This window comes from Abrus precatorius, unplaced genomic scaffold, assembly GCF_003935025.1.
Source record: "Abrus precatorius isolate BTA unplaced genomic scaffold, Abrus_2018 Scaffold9, whole genome shotgun sequence".
Lineage (NCBI taxonomy): Eukaryota > Viridiplantae > Streptophyta > Magnoliopsida > Fabales > Fabaceae > Abrus > Abrus precatorius.
Genome location: NW_020874439.1, coordinates 34,079,253 through 34,094,957, shown reverse-complemented (window position 1 = coordinate 34,094,957; position 15,705 = coordinate 34,079,253). Strand labels below are relative to the sequence as shown.

The 15,705-nt window shown below is 31.3% G+C and overlaps 2 protein-coding genes across 2 annotated transcripts; one reads left to right on the top strand and one right to left on the bottom strand.

The window, feature by feature from the left end:
• The first annotated feature begins 7,472 nt into the window (after positions 1-7,472).
• Positions 7,473-12,284, top strand: LOC113850065 (laccase-12-like). Its single transcript, XM_027480399.1, has 6 exons — positions 7,473-7,622; positions 7,733-7,884; positions 9,328-9,572; positions 9,736-9,864; positions 10,716-11,666; positions 11,948-12,284. Exons 1-6 carry the CDS (start codon positions 7,500-7,502, stop codon positions 12,076-12,078), a joined length of 1,731 nt encoding a protein of 576 aa, XP_027336200.1. The 5' UTR covers positions 7,473-7,499; the 3' UTR covers positions 12,079-12,284.
• Positions 12,285-12,626: 342 nt separating this feature from the next.
• Positions 12,627-15,705, bottom strand: LOC113851293 (cation/H(+) antiporter 15-like). The gene is made up of 3 exons (XM_027481758.1): positions 15,466-15,705; positions 14,296-15,150; positions 12,627-13,829 (listed from the first exon to the last, which is right to left on the bottom strand). Exons 1-3 carry the CDS (start codon positions 15,703-15,705, stop codon positions 12,627-12,629), a joined length of 2,298 nt encoding a protein of 765 aa, XP_027337559.1.

Below are 15,705 nucleotides of genomic sequence, written 5' to 3'. Positions count from 1 at the left end.
GACAATTTTTTTATCATTTTTCATTTGTTTTTGGTGCCAAACGTGGTAGGTCTATATTCTATTATTCTTTCATTCTTAAATTGATTTTGCCCGTGTGAATGCTTGAGTTTGTACATACTGAATAGTAGTATACTGCAATAAGGTGGCTTCCCTCTCCCCAAAAGTGCGTCTATTTATGGTTCAGAACAGTTATAATTCTGCATAATGCATTTGTGAAGCAGGGTCTCCTATTATTTTTCTACAAAACTTTCACATATGATATTCTCTACAACAATGGCTCTGTACATTTCAACAAATTTTACATAATTTTTATTGGATAGAAGTATAAAATTGAACTGATGTGAACAATACCAATCACATCTTTGATAAATGAACGACTGATTAAGGAGCCATAAAGTTGGAACTTGCTTCAAAAATAGCTCCAACTTCAAAATTCACTCAATAAAAAGCTACTATGTAAAATACTTGGAAATAAACTACAAAACTGAGCAAGCATACACTAGACCTTATACTCATCAACAATAGAAATTGGTATTTGTTGCAAGGTATTCGTATAGTTGTTCATCCTGCAACATAGAGAAAATATTAAACTTATCAACAACAGAAAATGGTTCTGTTCAAAATCACAGATTAATGACAGGTACAGATATACATAAGAAAATCTGTCATTATTAAAGTTTCCTTTGTAGATTAATAAACAAGTCTAAAAAATGCTATGCATATGCTTGATTGTTTTGGTATTTAACTCTATTATCTGTTTTGATTAATTAGTTGCAGTTTGCCACATTTCTCATGTCAGCTATGCCACATTTAATCAAGTTAAGGATTATTCTGCAAACTGAAGATGGTGAAAAGAAATCTACCATGAAATCAAGCATAACAGTCAAACAAGTAAATATGAATAGACACAATAAAGTTTAATGGTCTTTGATCATCCCATGAGACAATAATCTTTCGGATACTGCTGGGAGTAGAAGGTTGGTATTTGAGTAAAATATTATGATATTAATTTTTTATTTCATAAATCTTGCTCGAGAACAAAAATGTTATGAGACTTCAAAAAGGAGAATTTTTAAGCTTTATCCAATGAAAAGAAAAAAATCCCACAAATGAGAGCGATACTTGAAGAGGAATGCAATTTTTCATCCACTGCCTACATTATGAACAACCTAGTATCAACGAAAACCACATAAAGAACGCATTAAGATAAAGAAGAACAAAATCCTACGTTGCAAGCGTATGAATCTGAATGCTTGATACGATGACTTGCATATATGTAATATTAAATATTTTATAATAATGTAATTTCCTGATAATTTATTATCATTGTTTTTAAATTCTTTTGCGTTAAAGTTTAGCGCAATTCATCTTTTCTCTCTGAGATACTCATACTTTCTGTATACCGTATAGGAATACATAGATAAGGCATCAAATCATCAAACAGTTCTATGACTACATTGGCTTTCACACAAGCTGTCTAGTTCAATATAAAATGGTAGAGAATCCTAGGTGCGCACTGCGTTCCGTATAATTAATCTTTGGTGTGTTGTAAAGGAATATTTGAGATCAAATCATTTCTAACATGACAATTGCAAGCAGGTACATGTCAACTCTGCACTGCACTTGACTAGTTCAAGTTTGATTTTTGGCTTGGCATTATGCATAAAAGAATATAATGCTGGTATTTATTCTTATTATCAATGAGTGTCTTAAGGTAATCAATATGCTGGCAACTAATTAGCATGATGGACCCCGAACATTTTTGTTGCTCTCAATTCTAAAAAATTAGCATATTCCATAGAAAAAGGAAAAAAAAAAAAAAAACTTAACAGGTGGAGTTTTATTTGTCATGCAATTGATCAAACTTCTAATAGCTAGCTTAGAAATGATTGTCCAAATTTATAAGGAGTATTCTAATGATATTCTTAGCCGATATAAAACATGTTTACACCCACTCATGTCATGTCAATAAACATTTGATGAGTGAAGTTTGCCAAACTAGACATCTGCATTCAACATTTAAATCAAATAGACTCTAATAGTACATAAAAAATTTGGGCTTAATTCACTTTCAAAAGTTAACTTAGTGGAGGAATATTGCCTAAGTCATAAAATAAGTATTCTACTCATTCCTAACCGACATGAGACATCTTAACAGTTAATAGGCCTGATTTTTCACTTTATTGTTTTAGGTACTGGTTTCAATTATATTTTTTTCTGTTCAATATTTTATGTACGACTCAGCTAGAAGGCAAGGGCATTATCCGTCTCTATTAAAAGATATTGTGATTCACAGTTGAAACAAACAGCATTACTTGCATAATTTCTAACTAATGTTGTCATTAGTTGTAGATAATGTTGATTATAACGGCTTAAAGCCTTAAAGCAGAACCATAGTTTAAGGAAGCTGTGTGATCTGTGTTCACTCCCAAGTCCTAAAGTACATCCTCTGCTATGCTGTTGCAAATAAGACAGAGACTTGAATCTAACATGATTGCTTAATTTTGCATTGCTGGGAGACTATCATTCTACTGAATTAATGTTGTGTTGTTTAACAATAATAATAAAATTATGCAACTTCTCGAGCTATATCTTCTCTTCTTTAACAATGGTGCACGTTGCTATAGATGCCTTCAATGTTTCATAACATTAATTGACTTATAATATCTGTTCACCTTAGTTTAATTTCTTACCACACCTTAGGCATCAAAAGTTGCATAAACGCATTCAAATTATAATAGATGGTCCCAAGTAACCAAATTTCAATTTAATTTTTATTAGGAAAATTGCTGTTTAGTTTAATTATTAGGTGTATATACGGAAAAGAAAACAAATAAAAAGAGAAGCAGCACAAGGTGTAATATGTAATAACATGACAAGAGATAAAAGTACTAAACATATAGGTATGAATATGCATTGTTGCTCATAAAATATGCATAACAAAAGTTTATACAGCATTATAGTGACTTTCGACCTCATACAGTCATACTCACTGGTCCACAAACTCTATTGAACTTGTAAAGACTAAAGAACATGTGAAGACTATCTACAAAACTCACTATGGAAGCCCATAAAATGGTGCATGCACATCAAAAGTAATACAGCATAATAGCATTGAAGAAAAAACATAAAAATACAGCATTATAGCGACTTTCGACCTCTCTCACTCACTCCTGGACTCACATGCTTAATGAAACCCATTATGGTTTCATAAGGGTAACATGCTTTTTACAAAAAGAAATGAAGCATATCATTGAGCGTGATCTTTAAGAAGGCCCCATTTTAGAAACACAAGAACATGATCCATTTGTCTTCAATTTCTTTTGCTAAACACATATAAGAAGTTTCTACCCACTTATAACTAACCTTGAAAATGAAATCCTGTGAATAACATTCTCAAAGAAGACGAAATACAATAATAAACAATTTTTAGAACATTTGCAACATAATAAAATTTTTTGTTAAAAATTACATAATTTAACACATTAATACATAATAAATTTTCAATTTATATTTATTATTCATTGAATTTTTATTATGTAATGTTATATAGATAAAAAAAATGATATAATTGAGCATGGGAATTAACTTACAAAAATTGTTTCATTTTAACACGTAAGTTCAAGGACCAATTGACGTAGTTCTCTATCTCTTTATCTTGAAAAACAGTTAAATTTTATGAAAAAAGATTGGTTTATGCTGTTTTGTCAATTTTGTGTCACCCTTTTATATAATTTCCACATCATTGCTAGCGACTTATGATGTAGTTCATCTTTTTGCCTTTCTTAAGATATGAGAAAGTCAGTAACAAACTCTACCAACTTTGTCTAATGTAGTGTCATAATTTGTTGTTCACCTATCAAATCTCAATTTGGTTTCTGAATGTATTTTTATATTAATCTCTGACACACTAATCCTATGTTTGACATGCTTTCGTTCTCACTGTCTTAACGGTTTTCGGACAACCAAACAGTGTCTTGGCTTGATGTTGTTATCAACTCAGTTGTAGCGATCAATCAATCCTTTATTCCAATTTTACACGAAAGATTCGGGCAAGACCTTACATAGGTAGGGGCGAGATAACTAACCATTAGAGGAAGCATTACCTCATTCCTTGGGATTTAAGATTCATAAAATCTTTGTATACATGTAAAATTAGAGACCTAAAAGTGTTTTTTTATATATATTTGAAGTTTGTATGTATAAAAAATAAGTTAGACATAGAAAAAAATTATATCTAATATTATATATTATGTTAAATTTTAGTAATTTAAATAATCAAACTGTTTAAAGTTTAAAAATTTATTTAAATCACTTTGTCTCTTATACAATTTTTTCTTTCAATTCAAAATTATAATTGTTTAAGGTTATGAATTTAATAGCTTTATTTTTATAAAAATTATTTTTTTAATTTCTTTCTATCTCCATAATAATAATCTAAGAGTTAAATGAAAAATTATTAAAATTATAATTTGATTAACTTTAATTCTTAAGAATCTAAAAGTAATATTTTCTATTAAAAATATTTATCATATTGAATATATATAATATTTTATTTTAAAATAAAATTTATTATTTAAATATTTAAATTAAATTTAATAACTAAAGTTAATAAATAAGTAATTAATAATACCTATATATATATATAATAAATTTTTATTATTCAAATATAAAAATACATTTTAATTTATATACTCTGTGAATTCATAGTAGTACTTGGACCCTAAATTGTAGACTAGTCCACGCTTTTCCGTGTTTTCCCACTTTAATTGAAAAGGAGATTTCCGATGTCAAAGGAGTGATCGGTAGAAGATCCGCGCACTCTCGAGGGTCCATCACCATTAAAAAGGATGAGTACTTATATTTCATCCTTATTCATAAGGATTCATTTATCAAAATTAATAAAAACAATTATATATTTTAAATTTATATTATATTTTAAAAATATTGACACGATTAAATAATTAAATTGATGATATATATGTATATTAAACTAATAAATAAATTTATAAATAATATGTAATGACAAAATTAATAATCAATATATACTATAATTTAAATAAAATTAATAATTATTTTTATATAAATAAAACTAAAAATATACTGATTTGAAGTGCTAGATATGTATTATGTATTAAGAAATAAATTTTAGTAAGTAGAAATATAAATATTTAAAAAAATTTAACCAATTAAATATAATTCAAATGCAAGATTTTAAATTATAAGAAATAAATATATAATTATAACAACGATAAAGTCATTCGAATGACTTTTCAACAAATTGAAAGAGAAGTATAGGTATATATATATAAGTAGAAAAAGAGGGGGGAAAAGGGGTTTTATGAAAGAGAAAATATTATTTCAAATGAAAGTAGAGAGAAATTTAGAAATATATAAGGAAAGGGTTAAAAATAAATACTTCAACCACATAATTAAATTAATAAATTAATAATCAAATTATATATTTTATATAAAAATCATGTGTGTATATAAATAAACTTTCAAAGAGTTTTTAGGAGGGGAGCTCGAGTCCATCCTTGTCCTCTCTAATATATATATTTTTAAAATTTTTGTATTTAATATTGTTCCTTTTAAAATTTGGAAAAAAAATTATTATAAACAATTGGATATCATCAATCTTTTTTTGTTTTTGACTATTTGATCTTACACCATAACACTGGTCTCTTTTTCCTGGCATTTTTTTGGCCTTTCCTCCTTTAGTTGAAACATTAATTAACAAGGCAATAGAATTTTCATAGAAAAACAATTTTCGTCAAAAACCAAATAAAAAGTAACAAAATACAACCTGTGAATAGCAAGCGTTTAATAACTTGTTTGTGACAATCCTATTCTTTTGAATTGATACACTTTTTATTTTATTTTATTTTTGCATTTGAGTGATCGAATGTCGGAAAAAGATAATCATCATCGCTAGTATTAATCTACTTTTCATTTGAGTAAGTGAATTGCTTAGCATTCGAAAAAAACAACAATTGAAGGGAATCAATAGACCAATAACAGATCATTAGGAAACCAAATCCTCATACACAAATGTCAAACATTAGAAAAACACAGGAAGTTGTGACATTATAGGGGCACATGTGGCAGTGTGGTGACCTAAATGTTCGTCAAAATGAAGTGTCACTTGTACAGCCAAGTACGTATCTTTGAGCATGACATTCTTATGCGTGTAATTATATGCTGATCTCATTCATTAGCAAAATTAAAGTATATATATATATGTTGGGTGACAGGTCACCTAATTTAATACGTTACCTAGCTATATTATTTTTCATAAGTATCTCTAACTAAATTCTTGTTGGATGCAATCAAATCAATTTAGTTATTATATTTGCTGCACACCTTATGAGAGTCTACACTTCTTAAATCAACCAAAATTATTAGCCTAAATATCCTGGTTTACGCATCATTCAATAACTAGTTTGTTTTACCAGTTGGAAAGAGAAGACTGGTGAGGAACACCCAACTTATCATGAGAGCTAGAGCTTGACAACAAGCAGCATTTAACCTTAAAATAGGTTAATGCTAATATTAAAGAAATAAATAAATTTGTAAGGCAAGTTGTGTGTATATATATATATATTGAACAAAATTAAAGGTGCTGTGTACAGAGTTTCATATATTTCTAACGCGGATTACTTTTTCATAAAAAACGATCATTAGAGGACTAAAAGAAAAAAGTGCTTTTCTTTTTAATCAGCAAAGAGAATAAATACTATTAAGCACTTTAATTACCAGAATCGCCAAAGTAAGGAAAAAGTCAAATTGGACTAAGGCAAAAGCTACCCTATTTTCTTAATTAAAATATGACCCTCTTTTCCAAAAATCAAAATTTCTTAGATGAAAAGAAAGTGCGTTTGTTTGACGGCTTGCACTAATTTATATGTAGTTTTATGCTGGTAATTTTCAAGCATTTAAGGCTGATGGTATTTCTTATTGGAGAGCTTGACTTGCAAAGTGAAGAGTTAATAAAGTTAACATCTTTGTCCCTTGCATGTTGTCTTGGTCCTTTTGGAATTTTATACTTTTGCTAAAAAGGTATAACATTTGCTAGAAATGGAATGGAGTATAAGAAAGTGGGTGAAAAAAAGGTAGAGATAAATTAATTAATCTTGTTAGATGCCTCGTGAATGCGAGTTAGAACAAATAGGATCAGAAGATTAATTAAAACCCGTCTTATTAGCTGAACAAAGTCTCAACATATAATAATGCTTAATTAGTTAAAATTCAACCTCTAACTGATGACTTCTTAAGTAAGCATTCATGAACTTAATTAACTAGCGGGTGCAACAACTATTATGGGGTTTGAACCAAGTTTCCCATAGAGTATGACCTCAACGAAATTAACCTAATATGTGCCAACCACAAACGACTTTATCTCTTTCTCTCTCCCCTATAAAAGCACTCTCTCCTCCTCTTACTTGCATTGCAACCTCAACCTACAGCATTCACACTAAGTGTTTCATACTCACTAAAAGATGGAGCCTACAAAGACCATTCTCAACAATGCTAAGTACTCCTCCATCTTCCTAGCCATCTTTCTTCTCTTAGCTTCAGCATTGTCTTCAGCAAATGCCAATATTCATAAGCATGAGTTTGTTGTACGTTCTCTCACCCTCTTTCTCTTTCCTTTTCTATTTTGGGGCCTAATTTCTTGATTTTTATTCTCTTTCGTTAGATAATAATTACCTAACTGGTTGTAATGGAATAGATTCAAGCAACTCCAGTGAAGAGGCTGTGCAAAACCCACAATACAATCACGGTGAATGGACAATACCCGGGCCCAACGTTGGAAATCAGCAATGGAGACACTTTGGTCGTCAAAGTCACTAACAAAGCTCGTTACAACGTGACCATTCATTGGTATAAAATCAAGCTACATTTTAATTTCATTATAGAAAATAACACATTCAACTTAATTACCACGAGTTATAGAAGACACCCTATTCCCTAGTCAAAAATATTTTTCTCATAGTATATTCTTCTATTATTCCCTACACACCGTTTTATATTAAAATGGAGAAAAATTTTCTCCCTTTATCATAAAAGGACCACATAAAGAATAGTGTAAAGAACCAGATGACCTGGATTTTTTTTAATATTTTAATCTTTACTTTTCTCACTTTACTTTTTCATATATTTATTATATTTAAACAAGCTAAAAAGAAGTTAAATTTTTGAATAAAAATAAGATGTAATTAAAATTTTAAAATAAAATAATAATATTATATTAATATATTTTTTATATTTTTAATTCTATTATTATTAATATTTAATTATTATATTATTATATTAAATATTATATTATAATTTTTTATTTATAATAAATAAAAATTAGTTAAATATGAATTATATTTTATTCAAAACTAAAACTTTATAAAAAATAATAAAAAAGTAAAATAAAAAATTTAATATACAATATATATATATATATATATATATAAAAGACTACATAACAAATAATATAAATAATATATATAATTTTAAATAAATTATATATAATAATATTTTTTTAATTTGTTATATATTTCTATTTTTTTAGTATAAATTTTTTTGGATACGATATTTATAAAAAAAAATTATGGTACAATCTATTTTAATTTTATTTCTAATTATTAGTTTTTATCTTCAAAGTAAGGGAGGTTAATTCCAGTATCAGAAACCAAAACTTATTTCTCTACTCCATGTAAATTTTTTTCTCTAAATAGAGATAGATTTGCAATTCGATTTATAAATTTAATGACAAATTTATCTTTAAATTTAATAACAATTTTGTTCTAAAGTTGAATGAATTTTCTGCCTCAGTTTTTCTTTTCAAACATGTCTATAGTTAATAATTTTTTAAAAGAAAATTATAACTATTTTATGTACTTTTTCATATAAATCATTTTATATCACGCAAAATTATCATAATTTATAATCATAAAAATATTAAAATAAAAGTATTCAAGTCATTATTATAACATAAAATGTAACATTTCAAGTGTATCACATACATTATAAAATTCAAAATACATTTACAAATATAAAAGTTATCAGTAGTTACAATTTAAGGAATAAGACTATTATATCATTCAAATCTTTATCACATGACTTTTATTTCGATCTTCTAGAATTATTTATTTTAACTACAGACGGAACTAGAGATAAGACAAATATTTTTTTTCTCAATTTTAGCTACAAATATATCTTTTACTTTAGTTGAATATTAGATATAGAATAAATTTGAACAACTGAATTATGTATCTAAATTTTTCCTCTTATTATATTTTGCATTATCTAAAGTTTCTTATACTATGTCTTTAGGCATGGCATTCGACAAATGAGAACAGGATGGGCAGATGGTCCAGAATTTGTGACACAATGCCCTATTCGTCCTGGAAAAAGTTACACCTACCGATTCACAGTTCAAGGACAAGAAGGCACACTTTGGTGGCACGCTCATAGTTCATGGTTAAGAGCCACAGTTTACGGTGCTTTAATCATTCGTCCCAGAGAAGGAGAAACCTATCCTTTTCCCAAGCCAAAGCGCGAGACACCCATTCTTCTTGGTAATCATCCATGTTTACCTGTGCATAATTTGTAACAGTACCATTGATTAAACCATGTGATTGTGATCCATGGAATAATACTAATTCTTTTTTAAGACAAAGATTATGTATATTTATGATGACGACGAATTAATAAACGGTGAAAGTTGTTACGATGATTCAGGAGAATGGTGGGACGCAAACCCCATCGATGTTGTGAGGCAAGCCACACGATCTGGAGCAGCTCCAAACGTGTCTGATGCATACACTATCAATGGTCAACCTGGTGACCTTTACAAGTGCTCTACCAAAGGTTTGATTCCTTCTTAGTTTTGATCATTACATTAATTCAACATGTCACATGTCTTGTTTAATCTATCAGTTTTAGGAAATGACACACAGTACCAAATTATTAAAGATGTCAATTATTTATGAAACAAGTAAACAACAGGGTTGGTTCTTTGGTACAGCCTCTATATGATTATAGATGGGCCTGGTTTTCTTCTTTTCAAAGACAAAAGTATTTTTAAAATAAAATTTACCGTTTAAAAATTGTAACGTTACACATTAATTGTTTTAAATAATTTGACACTTTTTTTTTTGGCATAAATTAGAAAATAGCCTTCCATATTTTTAAAAAATAATCATTTTCTAACAACTTAAAAAGAAAACTCATCTGATTAAAACGTCTGAAAAGGAATTAAGAGCTTTTCTATTTATACTTTTGAACCGTTTCTGATGATTTTATGCAACCGACAAGTTTGCCCGCAAGTCAATGATAATGTAGCACTAAGCAAGAGGAGTAAAAAAAGGAGTTTTAAAAAGTTAAAAAGTTTTCTTTTATTTCATTAAATTCTCTCATTCAATTTTTTTATTAACAATTATAAATTTATAATGACTTTTTATAAGTCAAAAAATCAAATATTTATCCTGAATATTAAAAAAATACTAACTAATATCTCAAAACATTGGTTAAAAATTTACAATTTTTTTTATTAAAACATGTTATTAATATATATTTTTCAACATACTTAACATACATTACAAGCTAATCAAATTTCAAATACGACAAATAGTCAACATGACTCTTTGACTCTACCGTACTATGATATCTTCGTGAACATGACTTTGTTTTTTTGTCTGAAATCAAACTTGGCAATGCAGGCACCACCGTTGTTCCAACACATTCCGGCGAGACCAACCTCTTAAGAGTCATCAACTCCGCACTCAACCAACCTCTCTTCTTCACAATCGCAAAACACAAACTCACAGTGGTCGGTGCCGATGCTTCCTACGTTAAACCCTTTACCACCAAAGTCCTCATGCTGGGTCCCGGCCAAACCACCGACGTCTTAGTCACCGCCGACCAAACACCTTCCCGTTACTACATGGCGGCGCGTGCATACCAATCAGCTCAAAATGCACCGTTTGACAACACCACCACCACCGCCATTCTTCAATACAAATCGCACCATTCCAAAGCGAACCGTTCTAAAGCATTCATGCCCTCTCTCCCTGCTTACAATGACACTAACATCGTCACTGCTTTCAGTAGAAGCTTCCGAAGCCCAAGAAAAGTTGAAGTTCCCACTGAAATTGATGAGAGCTTCTTCTTCACCGTTGGCTTAGGACTCAACAAGTGTCCACCGAACTTCAGTGCAAGGAGATGCCAAGGACCCAATGGAACGAGGTTCACTGCGAGCATGAACAACGTGTCATTTGTTCTTCCCAACAAAGTTTCCATCTTGCAGGCTCATTATCAGGGAATTCCCGGAGTGTTCACCACTGATTTTCCGGCGAAGCCGCCAGTGAAGTTCAATTTCACCGGCAACGTGAGCCGTTCTCTGTGGCAACCTGCTCCCGGGACTAAAGCGCACAAGTTGAAGTTCGGGTCGAGGGTGCAGATCGTTTTGCAGGACACGAGCATTGTCACTCCTGAGAACCACCCTATTCACCTTCATGGCTATGATTTCTACATTGTTGCAGAAGGGTTTGGAAATTTCGACCCTAAGAAGGATAAATCCAAGTTTAACCTTGTTGATCCACCTCTCAGGAACACTGTGGCAGTGCCTGTTAATGGATGGGCTGTTATTCGATTTGTTGCTGATAACCCAGGTAACTAACTAATTAATTAATTATCGATTGTTTTCTAAGAACATATGTTAAGAAAATAAAAAATAATAAATTCTAATTAAAAATTGTAATATTTAATATTGTTTGTATATAAAATTTTGTAACAGCTTATTATTTTTAATAAAAGTTTATCCATTATATGCTTTTAGACATACGTAAAAAAAATTAATCGATTGTATATTTTTAATTTTGATTTGTATTATATATCTCATTTTTGAAAAGAGAAACAGGGAATGATTTGATGTTTGGTGACATTATTGTAGGTGCGTGGCTTATGCATTGTCACTTGGATGTTCACATCACGTGGGGTTTGGCCACGGTGTTATTGGTAGAGAACGGAGTTGGGAAATTGCAATCCATAGAGTCCCCTCCATTGGATCTGCCTCTTTGTTAGGATCATTTCAAAATAAGCATCCGACCAAGAATCAGGATCTTAAATTTTTCTTAGTTTGGATTTTGGAAGTTAATTGATTGATGTTTCCCTGCATTTGGGGTCTTTTTTTTCCTTTCTTAGTTTGGTTTTTTCGCTCTGTTTCATTGTTTTTTATATAGAGATAAATCGGGTTTACAATTTAGGAGAGATGGTGACATGGTTTCAACACACATACCATCTCAATAGTGTTCATACGCCCGACTTCAAATTGATGTTACTCGTTTCCCAAGGTTCATGTTAGAAATTAACGGATTGCAAGTTTTGAACATATATATGCCGTCTCATTCAAGTTTATTGTTAATTTTTTAATTATGGGATGATATTTTTAAATTGGAGAAATTCAAGGATATAAAATAGGCACGGGTGATTTGTGTTCCTATTGCCTAATAGGGATACAAAAGCATCCAATCGATGGAATTCTCTCAACTAAGAGGGGAAATATGCATTAACAATTCAATAATACATCAATTAATGGGTTACATAACAAAACCAAAAACTCTCCTAGAAGATTAATGGTAGAAAGGGCCAGAGCCAGCTTCCTTGTCTAAAAGTTTTACCCTCTTTTCACAACATTGCATCACCAAAACTGGAACCTTCCCATTACAAAACTCATTGGACACCAACAGATCTCCAAAAATTCCTAACTGATCCGCATTGTCCATGAAATTCGTCATCTCTTCATCCGTCAAATCCCCAATGCAATGTCTCTTTCCCACCATCACAAGGTCATAGTCATTTTCCAAGCGACGAATCGCTTCCAACACCCGTATGCTATCCTCCACCACAATCTCATGACAAGACACACTATCACTATTAGTAATGTTCTTGGCCTTGAATTCATCTATTAAACTTTCATCACACACGATCTCTACCCTTTCCTCTTCATTATCCGCAAACCTATCTATAAAAGACCCTGAATTGTTGCTAGGCACAAACCGAAATAACGATACACGCGTGTTGGGGCGCTCTAACATTCGAATTCCCAATGCCAATGCTTCTCTGTCATCCGTTCCACCAATGAAGAAGATACCCACATGAAAACATAGCTTGGAGCTAATCATACCAAGCATCGAGGATCTATCTACCAATATCCCGACTGTACACTTTGCACTAGCTAGAAAGCTAGTGTTGAGTTCCCGAATGACCGTGGCAGTGTGGCTACCAATACTTTGATCATTTTGGTGAAATGGGATAATAAGGAAATGCACTGAGCTATCCTCGGCGAGGTTACAAACAGCCTCGTGCATGCTATTGAGGGGGGCCACATTTACGTATGAAAGAATGGTTACGGGTCCACTTGAGTTGTGGGAGTAGTTCTCAAAGGCACGTAGAATGTGGTTGGTGTTAGGGTAATTGGTAGAGAGGGCTTTTCTGTTGTGCTTGTTCATGGGAAGGAGAATGGGTGTGCTTTTCCCCAAGAGCTCAATGAGATGGATCACGTAGACACTTATAGGGCTTCGTGTTGTTGGGTTGCATGCCTCTATCAACGCAATCATGCTATGAACATTTCCATCGTTGTGTAAACAAGAAACAATGTTAAACTCCGATGTTTCAGGAATGTTTTGGATTGTTCTCACGCGCCCTTCATTTATGGTTGCCGTTTTCAACACTCGCGGACGATGCTTGTACAATGATTTGATCATAGGTATGCAAATTGCTGTCGTCATCACCACATACAACACCATTTGACTGAATATTTCTGCATGAATGACCTACAAAAGGAAATTAGTAGGTAACTAATTGGCCTCAATCTCTCATAAAATTAGAAATAATAAAATAAAATATCACATATGTTACAAAAATAAAAAATATCGATGTAAGTTTAGAATCATAATTTTGTAATTAACAGATATAATTTTTTATTTATAATCACTTAACATTAATTAATCATATAATGAGATAATTATTTGATATAAATTAAAATATTATTAAATAATATATAAACTTATTCATATATTATATATTAAATAATAAAATCTTTCTTTTTTATTATTCTTTTCTTCCTACTTTAAACAAAAGATAGGAAAACATAAAGAGATCATATATTACCCCGAGTTTGCTCATTCTGTTGAAAAATATCAATTCGATTACGCCCTTGATGCTCAATAGGAGACCAAGCACCAAGCCATGTTTGGGCTTAATTTTATACGTGGGAGAAATAAGCACACATGCAAACACCTTTACCATGAATCCCACAAATAGGATAGCTTGAAATACTCCAACCACCTTCCAATTGTTTTGAATTCCATTCAAATCTGTCTTCAAGCCTAAATACAAGACGAAGAAAGGCATGAGAAGTTCCGAGATGATTATTTCGCTTCTCTCTATAACTGTGGTCGCCAAGGGGGGCCCATTGGGCAAAACCAAACCATAAATGGTAGGTCCTACGATGAAATATATCCCAAAAATGTCACTAATAGCTGCCATAGCTAGGGCTCCCAGAAGAACCAAAACAACGTATGCTTCTTTCATTGGTTTCCCTGGTGGTGTTCTCTGAATAATAATCTTCACCACCGGTCTTATAACAAAAATACACAAGAAAGCGTATCCCAAGACAGCAACCAAAATTATAACCGTAAAGTGCAGGTCCCCGCCTGAGTTGAACTGAAATCCCATCGTAACCCATTGCAACATTTCACTAACCAACGCTGAAGACAAAGCAATTTGCCCTATTTCCGTAGCTATAAGGTTCAGTTCTACCAACGCTTCAGATACAGCAGCGAAACTGCTTACGGTGAAGATGTTTGGGAAGTCAATCATTGTCGTGTTTACTCTGTCATAGGGTGTATACAAAGAAAATAGAATCACTGTAACGAAAAATGAAGCCAAGAAAGGAAATACCCCAAATCTCCAACAACGTTTTGCTGCTCTTAATGTCGTCGCCACATCCATCTTAAGAGTAATCATGAATATAGAATATGTAATGCCTATTTTCGACAACGCCATTAAAACCGCAGCTTGTTTTAGCGGAAATAGAGTCCCCATTACGGCTTCATACCGTCCAAAACATGTTGGTCCCAACAGAATGCCGGCCTGAAAATTTTCAGTGCTAATCAAATTCTCTATCAACATAACCATCTGTACATGCATTTATAAATGGATGTTTTTAATCTGCTTGCACATGATAGAAAATTATTTAATAACATTAATATCTGTAATTATTAATAAAAACTCGTTACATTGTACATGTTTTCTAAATCATACATGCGTGAAATGTTACATGTATGATTTAGAAAAACTTATGTATATCAAACAACATCGGATGTAAAATGATGGCTGCAATTAATATCAAACATTGAACAATAGTAATTAAATTAAAATTAGGTTGAGATAGAAAAAGAAGCGTACCATGACGGAGCAGAGGAATTTGGGTGTTTTTATAGGCCTGAGGATGTATTGAAGTGTTCGAGTGATTACACCGACCATAATGAGTTGGAACAATGTGACAGGAATCACAAAATCGAATGGATTATCCCCAACCCAAATGCCTAAAGATCCTACAGTTCTATCGTTCTTGATACAAACTTGGAATCCATCGCTAGAGTCATTAAAGACAGTGACGACAGAGAGGGGTACTTCTTCGCTCAT

Excerpts from the sequence above, each read along its gene's own strand:
- LOC113850065 (XM_027480399.1), top strand. The coding sequence starts at position 7,500 with ATGGAGCCTACAAAGACCATTCTCAACAATGCTAAGTACTCCTCCATC. Across the intron at positions 9,865-10,715 it reads TTACAAGTGCTCTACCAAAG|GCACCACCGTTGTTCCAACA; the intron begins GTTTGATTCCTT and ends TTGGCAATGCAG. Across the intron at positions 11,667-11,947 it reads ATTTGTTGCTGATAACCCAG|GTGCGTGGCTTATGCATTGT; the intron begins GTAACTAACTAA and ends ACATTATTGTAG.
- LOC113851293 (XM_027481758.1), bottom strand. The coding sequence starts at position 15,705 with ATGAGCGAAGAAGTACCCCTCTCTGTCGTCACTGTCTTTAATGACTCT. Across the intron at positions 15,151-15,465 it reads AATTCCTCTGCTCCGTCATG|GCCGGCATTCTGTTGGGACC; the intron begins GTACGCTTCTTT and ends GAAAATTTTCAG. Across the intron at positions 13,830-14,295 it reads TTGTGGGATTCATGGTAAAG|GTCATTCATGCAGAAATATT; the intron begins GTGTTTGCATGT and ends TTCCTTTTGTAG.